Here is a 9,206-nt window from a genome sequence, read left to right on the forward strand (position 1 = left end):
GTGCTGGGCCCCTCCTGGCGAGGGACTCTGACGCTGGCAGAGGCCACCTCACTCTGGGGTTCTTGCCACCTGGTTGCCGAGAGGCCCCTCCAGCAGTCAGCTGGAGCGTTCTTTTAAGTCTGCTGTCCTGCCGTCTTCAGGGGACACTTGGTGGATAAAATTGGAGTAGCGGCGTCTGGTAGAAAAGCTGAGTTATGAGAAGAAGGGTTAAGGTAAAAAGGATGCGCTGGGAAGACGTCAAAGCCCCCAAGTGCTCTCAAAGGAGAGGTTTCTTTTAACTCTAGGTTACCAACCTAGATGACTGTGAAATCTAGACTTGACTTGAAATCTATTTAACTCAGCATCAGTAGAACGTGGATTCTAACTCTGGCTTGGCAGATTTTTTTTGTTCATGAGAACAAAGAAATTTAACGCTTTATCTCCATCTCTCGGTATTTGCTACTGTTCAGTTAAAAGCCAGTCCTTGTTTTGATTTTTGCCCTCTCTTTCTAGAAGCAAGTCTGAGTCTGACCCACCATGGTCCCCACGGAAGCCACAGTGAGTATGGCCACACCCTTGGGCTCCTTGAAGTACACTGCATTTGGGGCCTCTTTTCAGGGAGTGGGAAGGGCTCCATTGTGGGGGAAGGAGTGCTCTATGGTTTCCCAGGGCAAGAGTTCTGCTGAGCGGTGCTCCACACAGCTGGTCAGTGCCCAGCACAGAGGGTTCTGTGGACACGAAGCTCTGGAGGAGCTCTGCGGTATGTGGGGGGGGGGAGGGGGCAGAGGAGAAGGCTGGTTCAGGTTTTACTCATAGGTGAGGGTTTTATGATCTTTACAATGTGCCTAGTCCCATGTGTCTGTTCTGAAACTCAGACAAAAGATGGCAAAGGAGAATTCATTTACTTTTAAAAGACCCATGGTGGGCATGTTAGTTGTGATTCTTATCAAACTTTATATAGTCTTTACAAAAAAGCAAATAATGATATGTATTTTTCTGAAAGAGGCTCATAGAAATGAGTGAGTACAGCTATGATCCAGAGAATCATTCATGATTTTACAGCCAAATATAATTAATTATAGAATCAAATAAAATTCCTATGCTTTACTTATATTAAATGCTCACAAAAATATCTAAGGATTTTAATTTTGCTTTCTCAAAGGGAGAATCTGGGTTTTACATGTAGGTATTGAAGTCAAACATTCTTAGTGGAGTTGACAAATGACCTCCATGCTGTATGGAGAGTGGTGGTTGCCACCACTAACGTCAAGCAAGTTATTTATCATATGCTGATGATATTCAGCATAGCATACGTCATCATGTTTCCCGTAACAACAACAGCAATGAGAAAAAGACGATTATTTTGGGCCCGCTGAAGTAACAAGGTGCACGTTAAGTCACTTCAGTTGTGTTCGACTCTGCAACCCTACGGACTGCAGCCTGCTAGGCTCCTCTGTCTGTGGGATCCGGCGGGCTAGGGCCTGGGGCTGCCATGCCCTCCTTTAGGTGATCTTCCTGACCCAGGGATCGAACCGAGTGTCTGATGTCTCCTGCACTGGCAGGCAGGTTCTGTACTAGTGCCACCTGGAAAGCTGAACCAACAAAATAAGTCTCTATTTTTCTGACCAAAATTAGAACCGTAGTTTCTCCTGAGACAGAATCTGCTCTTTATCCCTGATGCTGGAACCAGGGCTGATAACGTCAGTCATTTGGTTTTATCATTTGGGATCTTGGAAAAATATCCGAACTTTACAAGGCAGCCCCAGAAAGAAGGAAACGCGCTCAGATAATGCCCTTTTGTGGTCAAGAGGCGTCCAGCACCACCGACACGGCGACAAGCTGTGACCTCTGTGGCTATGACCTTGGTCAACAGCCATGACTCTCCTGGGGCCGCTCTTCTGAGACCGGCCGTGTGCCAGTCACCACCCAGGGCGCCGTGGTCTCACAGCAAAGGCGGAGCCACGCTAACAGATGAGGAAAGCCACGCTCGGGGAGGGGTGGAGGGTTCATGGTCAAATGGCGCAAAGGACGAGGAGCGCTGGGGGCGTGGCCCCGGCTTCCCGGGCTCCTCCCTGAAGGCGAGTGTCCACGCGGCTCGCTGGCTGAAAGCCTCCCCTCCTCGAAGGGGGGGGCTTGCCCACTCCCACCAGTCCGAGTCCCTCCCTGCCTGTCTCCCGCCTCTTCCCTCCAGGCCCCCGTCTCCTCTCTCCAGGTGCCCATCCTGATATAAGGAGCAGGGAAGGATATGGCCTTGGCCCTCCACAGTGGCCTTTCCCCAGAGGTGCCTGGAGCCGGGGGAGGGTATCCCGAGACAAGAGTCAGGAGAGAGGCCTCGGAAAGTCGGGGGAAGATGGAGTCCAGGAGCTGCAGCTTCTTCAATGTCTGGGCCAAGGGCTCCCAAAGGGAGGAAGACACACCTGCACAGGCTAGGGAGCCGGGGCCTGTCGGGTAGAGCGCCTGGCGGTGGGCACTGGCAGGCAGGGCAGGCCCCTTATCTGCTGTGCACTGAGGTTTGCCCCCAGCAAAAGGCAGTTCGCAGCTGCCCTGGGCAGAGGAAGCCACAGGGCATCCTCTGGTGCCCACAGTCTTTCCGGGATGGGTGGGGGGAGGATGCAGATGGGGGATCTGACAGCCACTCGGCTCAGGTGCTGGGACCCAGACACTGAGGCTCAGGCTTGGTGTGGCCACTGTGAGGTATGGTTTTTCCGGCAGTCATGTACAGATATGAGTGTTGGACCATAAAGAAGGCTGAGCGACAAAGAAATGATGCTTTTGAATTGTGGTGCTGGAGAAGACTCTTGAGAGAGTCCATTGGACATCAAGGCGATCAGACCAATCCAACCTAAAGGAAACCAACCGTGAATATTCACTGTAAGGACCGAAGCTGAAGCTCTAATACTTGGCCACCTGATGCAAAGAGTCAACTCACTGGAAAAGACTCTGATGCTGGAAAAGATTGAGGGCTGGAGGAGAAGGGGACGACAGAGGATGAGAGGGCTGGATGGCATCACCGACTCAATGGACATGAGTTTGAGAAAGCTCCAGGAGACAGAGGACAGAGGAGCCTGACAAAAGTCAGCCACGAATTAGTGCCTGAACAACAACAACAAATGACAGTGACAACATCGGAAGGTGGAGGGCAAGGTGCCGGGTCTGAAGGGGCTACAAGTGGCCCAGCCTGGGGCTGAGGGGCAGGGGGCTGGCTCTGGCCTTGACCGTCCCCCAGGGGGTGAGGGTTTGGGCCAGAACCTTCTGTTCCTTGGGTCTGTCTCCTCCTCTATAGTGAAAGTCACTCAGTCGTGTCCGACTCTACAACCCCATGGACTATACAGTCTATGGAATTCTCCAGGCCAAAATACTGGTGTGGGTAGCCTTTCCCTTCTCCAGGGGATCGTCCCAACCCAGGTATCGAACCCAGGTCTCCCGCATTGCAGGTGGATTCTTTACCAGTTGAACCACAAGGGAAGCCCAAGAATACTGGTGTGGGTAGCCTATCCTTCTCCAGCGGATCTTCCCGACCCAGGAATCAAACTTGAGTCCCCTGCATAGCAGGCAGATTCTTTACCAACTAGCTATCAGGGAAGCCCCCCTCTATAAGATGGTCTCTAACATCTGAAAATCATTCTAAAACCTGTTGAGCCTCTAAAAGCTCTGTCTGGGGCAGAAACCAAAGCCTATGTGAGCAGAAGGCGGCCCCTGCTGCTGAGTTCCAGGCCAGTCCCTGGGCATGCTGTGAGACAGTCTCTCACTTACTTAGATGTGTGACTATAAGGCACTTCTCTTCTTGATCAAAATTCTAAAAATCATCCAAATGATATCAATACTCCAATTAAGTAGCCCGCTGGGAATCAGAGCCATCCCACGATACTGCCCTGTCTAGGGCCCCTCTGTGCTGTGGAACTCAGGACCCTGCATGCAGGCAGACCACCCTCCCCCCATCCCATGACAGGCGAGTCAGGGACCTTTCTCGTGGCTTGCTCCACCGCTCTTACCATCACTGGCAAGAACACTGTCCTTTGCAAATGGTTTCCTTGCCTGGCATGTAGTTTTACTATGTAGTTTTACTATGCTTAGTAAATTCTTGCTGAATGAGTGAACAAATCACATTATTTATTGCCAATGAACAAGAAATAAAGAGCTGTTTCTCAAGCTTAAGGTGATCATGCTGACCTCTTAGTTAGTCAAGGAATAAGATGGTGGGATCGTCACACAAACACCATCCATCCTGGCCAGGTCTGGGCCCACCCCCGCCCCCCGCCCCTGCCACGGATTGCTGCTCCTCATAGTGAGAAAAGATTCTAGATCTGGCTCAGACCACTGCTCATGGGGGACCACAGGCTGTGAGCAGCGGTCTAGTTGGTGAAGATGTCATGTTTTTAGAAGAGTCTAAGAACAACACAATTTGCTAAGAAATGTTTCAAGGGAAACCTTGGGAAAGAGAACCTCTAGACATGCCAGTAAGATGTGGAAGAGAAGGGTCAGCCCCATCACAGAGAGACTGAGCACTCCCCAGCAGTAATGACACCCTGTTTTACTCTGTTCCCACAGCCCCTGTCATGTTCCATAAGAGGCAAGAGGTAGTTACTGAGTGCATACAACAGAAGAGAAAGGACATATGTTCAAACAGGGTCAGAGCAAATGGACAGAACAGCGAGAAAACAGAAGAGTTAGAACTTGAGTTTTCAGCCTAAAACTGAGCTGTCTGATGCGGTAGCCACAAGTCACGCAGGGCCTGTAAGCACTTGAAATGTGATCACTCCGACTAAGATGTCCCTTGATTGCAAAATGCACTTAGTCCAAAAATAGTCTATGCAACAAAAGGATGTGAAATATCTTGATAACTTTTACACCGCTTGAAAGTGAAAGTGAAGTTGCTCAGTTGTGTCCGACTCTTTGCAACCCCATGGACTGTAGTCTACCAGGTTCCTCCGTCCATGGGATTTTCCAGGCAAGAATACTAGAGTGGGTTGCCATTTCCTTCTCCAGGAGATCTTCCCGACCCAGGGATTGAACCTGGGTCTTCTGCACTGAAGGCAGGCACTTTACCGTCTGAGCCACCAGGGAAGTCATTGCTTACATAACGAAATTATTTTAGACATGCTAGGTTTCATAAAACACATTATTAAGGTGAGACCTACCTATTTCTTTTGACTTCACTTGGCTACACGAAAATGCAAAATTAAGGAGTTGCCTTATTTCCTATTAGGCAGCACTGATCAAAGGGTTTTACTTGGTTACTATACTTGGGCTACCAGTTTGACTGAGCTTCCCAATTACAAAGGGAATCCTCATCAGTCACAAAATTCATATGGTTCATGAGTTAAAAAAAACTCTCACTTGTTCTTCAGGAAATATGAAAGCGTTGCTTTACATCTCTTTTATATGTAAATGCCAAATGCACGTCTGAGCTAGGTCTTGATGAGTGGACACAGAGCTAGACGGAAACGCCCCTGGAGGTAGGGTGCACGGCAAGCTCCTTAGAAGCCACCTCGACACAGTCCCTGGGATAAACTCAGGGAAGCTTGTGGGAAATCCTCAACCCAGTCCTCAGCCAGGGGGCTCCAGTGCGTGCTCTTGGATGGAAAGTGAGTGGGAAATGAGTGGATTTCAGATCCTTACAGTGACCTCTCTAGGTCTTACTCTGACCCAGACCTTGAGAACAGCCTTTGTGGATGGCTTCTCCAGCCAGAGCAGCGTATCCAGGGCTGAGAGAGCAGAGAGGACAGAAGAAATGGCCTGGCCACCTCAGAATTCCTCCTGGAAGCCAGCTGCCCCTCATCTGGACGAGGGGCCCACCCCTACCCAGAAGGTCCCGGATTAAATGCATGCATATCCTGTACTCCACACAAGGTCTGGCATGCACTTGGGGCTCTGACAGTAGGGAAGCAAATAAGCTGCTAAATACCTGACATTTATATCTGCAGGGAGATTTTCAGAGGATCCTGTGCCTGAGAGCCAAAGGGTGTTTACCCACCAGTGACAGACAAAGCTATGAGTGCAAGTCTTGACACAGGCGTGTCCAGGCTTCCCCTGGCCTAGGACACGAACTCTTCCTCTGTCATCGCCGTAAAGATGCCCAGCACTCTGACCCTGTAAGGATGATACAGGCTGGCCTTGTGGTCCTGACGAAATTCATTCAATTCCATGTTTTTTATGTGTGAATTCAATCACTCTGAAAATATGCCTGGAGAGTCCTTAGCTGTATCGAAGGGTGTGTGTGTGTGTATGCGTGCTTGTATGCACATTGTGAGGGTGTGAGTACAGGTGTCTGAATGTGTGCACGTATGTGCAGGGGTGTGTACATGTGAATATGTATGTGTTTTCGTGTAGGCACGCTTGTGTGCATGCGTCTGTAAATGTGAGGACTTGTGAGGGCTGGCTTCATGGGTGGGTGGCAAGGGCCTCATGCTTAGAAGCGTTGCTTGATTTAATGCTCTGCTGTCTTGAAATTCGTAACAAATTCTCAACAAGGGGCCCTGAAATCACGCAGCGTGTGCTGGTTCCTGTGTATGTGCATGTACGTGAGGGTGTATACATAAGCGTGTGCTCATGTGTGTGCACACGTGTAAGTGGGTGCGTGACTGTTGCTGCTCAACAGAGGATCCATAGCTTTCAGAGGATTCGGGGGAATCTCGAGCCAGAGAAGTGTGAAAGCCTCTGGGGACCTCTCAGGGAGCGCAGAGTAGGCAGGAGAAGGAGCAATCAGGCTTGTCGAGTTCGCTGGATGAGTTCGCCGGCCAGTGGCCCCGAGACCCTCCTCCATCCCGATGGAGCACCTGTCACGTGGCCTGCGACTGTTCCTTTGCTTGCGTGTCTCTTCCCAGAGGGGGAAAGTTCCTTGAGAGTGGCAACCACACTTGACTCTTCAGCACCTGCTTAATAAACATTTGTTGAATAAATAAATCATTTACAATCTAAGCAGATGTTCTCGGAATTCCTATTTCCTACACACACATTTCTTATGCCTTCTCACAGCCTTTTGGGGTTGGAAGGTTCAAGGGCTCCGTGCCTTTGCCATCAGACTGAACCTCCAAAAGCCAGCCCCTGACCCAGTGTCGCCTGTGTCTCCCTGCAGAGCCTAATCCTTAACCCGTCAGATGACTACGGCTACGATGGCACGCCGCCCATGGAGTATGACACCAACTTGACGGACTACTTCTGTGAGAAAAGCCACGTCAGGCAGTTTGCGGGCCACTTCCTCCCGCCCCTGTACTGGCTCGTGTTCATCGTGGGCGCCGTGGGCAACAGCCTCGTCATCCTGGTCTACTGGTACTGCACGAGAGTGAAGACCATGACTGACATGTTCCTTCTCAATTTGGCCATCGCTGACCTTCTCTTTCTCACCACCCTGCCCTTCTGGGCCATTGCCGCCGCTGACCAGTGGAAATTCCAGACCTTCATGTGCAAGGTGGTCAACAGCATGTACAAGATGAACTTCTACAGCTGCGTGCTGCTCATCATGTGCATCAGTGTGGACAGGTACATCGCCATCGCGCAGGCCATGAGGGCGCAGATGTGGAGGCAGAAAAGGCTCCTGTACAGCAAGATGGCCTGCTTTACCATCTGGGTGATGGCGGCCGCGCTCTGCCTCCCGGAACTCCTGTACAGCCAAGTCAAGGATGAACACGGAATTGCTATCTGCACCGTGGTCTACTCCAGCAATGAGAGTACCAAACTCAAGTCGGCTGTCTTGACCCTGAAGGTCATCCTGGGCTTCTTCCTCCCCTTTGTGGTCATGGCTTGCTGCTACACCATCATCATCCACACCCTGATCCAGGCCAAGAAGTCCTCCAAGCACAAGGCCCTCAAGGTGACCATCACTGTGCTCACCGTCTTCGTCCTGTCTCAGTTCCCCCACAACTGCGTTCTGCTGGTGCAGACCATCGATGCCTATGCCACGTTCATCTCCAGCTGTGCCCTCTCCATCAAAATTGACATCTGCTTCCAGGTCACTCAGACCGTGGCCTTTTTCCACAGTTGCCTGAACCCTGTTCTCTACGTTTTTGTGGGTGAGAGGTTCCGCCGGGATCTTGTGAAGACCCTGAAGAACCTGGGCTGCATCAGCCAGGCTCAGTGGGTTTCATTCACGAGGAGAGAGGGAAGCCTGAAACTGTCATCTATGCTGCTGGAGACAACCTCAGGGGCTCTCTCCTTCTGAGGTGGCTTCTCTGAGGTGGGCGGTCCTTTTGGAAGTGTCCAGAAATTCAGAGACAGCTTGCCTTACTGACAGGCCAGAGGGAAAGTGGAGAAGGAGAAGCAGTGAGAAAAGGGAAATAGAAAACTCAGAAAGGGATGAATTTGAATAGCATTATTACTTTTGGTCAGGATTTGCCAAGTTGGACTCCTTAAAACTGACTGGCCATCCCAGGAGACTGCTGCCTGGCTCCTGGCTGCAAAGCCTGTGGTTTTCAGAGGAGGATTAATGAATGACAGACACTGCAGGCCTCCGTGGCTTTGCCACTTGCCTGAGCATTAATGCAGCTGAGCCCTGGAGGAGGCATTTGATTTCTCGGAGCCCTGGGAATCGCTGTGGCTTCAGTTCTGACGCCATCTCTTCCAAAAGAAGACACAGAAGCATCGGCCACTGCCACAGTCCATGAATGCACAAGGCTTCATGAACGCTTCTGTCTTTGGAGAATTTCTGCTCTGGTTTTGGGGGCTGATACCCATGGCAGGTGTTGATCTAGATCCTTCCAAACAACCTCGGATCTAATTCCCTTCTGCTCTCCTTGATCTCTTTGGGGCCAGTGAGGGTCCTTGTTCCTGTTCTGAAACTATCTGCAGCACTGGTCAGTGAGCCTTTGGGCAACTGACCGTACAAGCATGTCACCTGAATTCTGCTGGCTTCCAACCCACGTCTTCTGGAGGCCCTGTGATTCCTCACCTGGCTGCCACGCTGATCTGGGCAGGATTCAGCTTGTCCCCTGGTGCCATGGAAGTGGTCTGCACAACCCGTGCAGGGAGATTAAGAACCTGGGTTGGTGGGGGCCTGGCTCCACCAGGGGCTCACTCTATTGAGTGGCTGGTACGATGGTCCACTCTGTCCCCTATACAGTGGACTGGCCCTATGTGCCCTCTTGTTTCTGAGGCCACTGGAAGGATATTTGTCTCCATGCTTCTCTTTTTCATATTGTATAATGCTAACTTTTTTTTTTTTTTTTAAAGCTTTCAACTTAGAGATTAGGCTGAAAAATAATGTAACTTACCTTTGTGTCTCTTTTTACTAT

At 50.7% G+C, this 9,206-nt stretch overlaps 1 protein-coding gene across 1 annotated transcript; it reads left to right on the forward strand.

Annotated features, from left to right (window-relative positions):
• Window positions 1-516: 516 nt before the first annotated feature.
• CCR9 (C-C motif chemokine receptor 9) lies at window positions 517-8,137 on the forward strand. The gene is made up of 2 exons (XM_052651844.1): window positions 517-537; window positions 7,055-8,137. Exons 1-2 carry the CDS (start codon window positions 517-519, stop codon window positions 8,135-8,137), a joined length of 1,104 nt encoding a protein of 367 aa, XP_052507804.1.
• Window positions 8,138-9,206: the final 1,069 nt, after the last annotated feature.

Source organism: Budorcas taxicolor, chromosome 1, assembly GCF_023091745.1.
Source record: "Budorcas taxicolor isolate Tak-1 chromosome 1, Takin1.1, whole genome shotgun sequence".
Classification (NCBI taxonomy): domain Eukaryota; kingdom Metazoa; phylum Chordata; class Mammalia; order Artiodactyla; family Bovidae; genus Budorcas; species Budorcas taxicolor.

What these genes read in the sequence shown, in the direction of transcription:
- CCR9 (XM_052651844.1), top strand. Translation starts at nt 517, where the DNA reads ATGGTCCCCACGGAAGCCACA. An exon ending in TGGTCCCCACGGAAGCCACA is followed by an intron (nt 538 to 7,054) that starts GTGAGTATGGCC and finishes GTCTCCCTGCAG; the next exon opens with AGCCTAATCCTTAACCCGTC.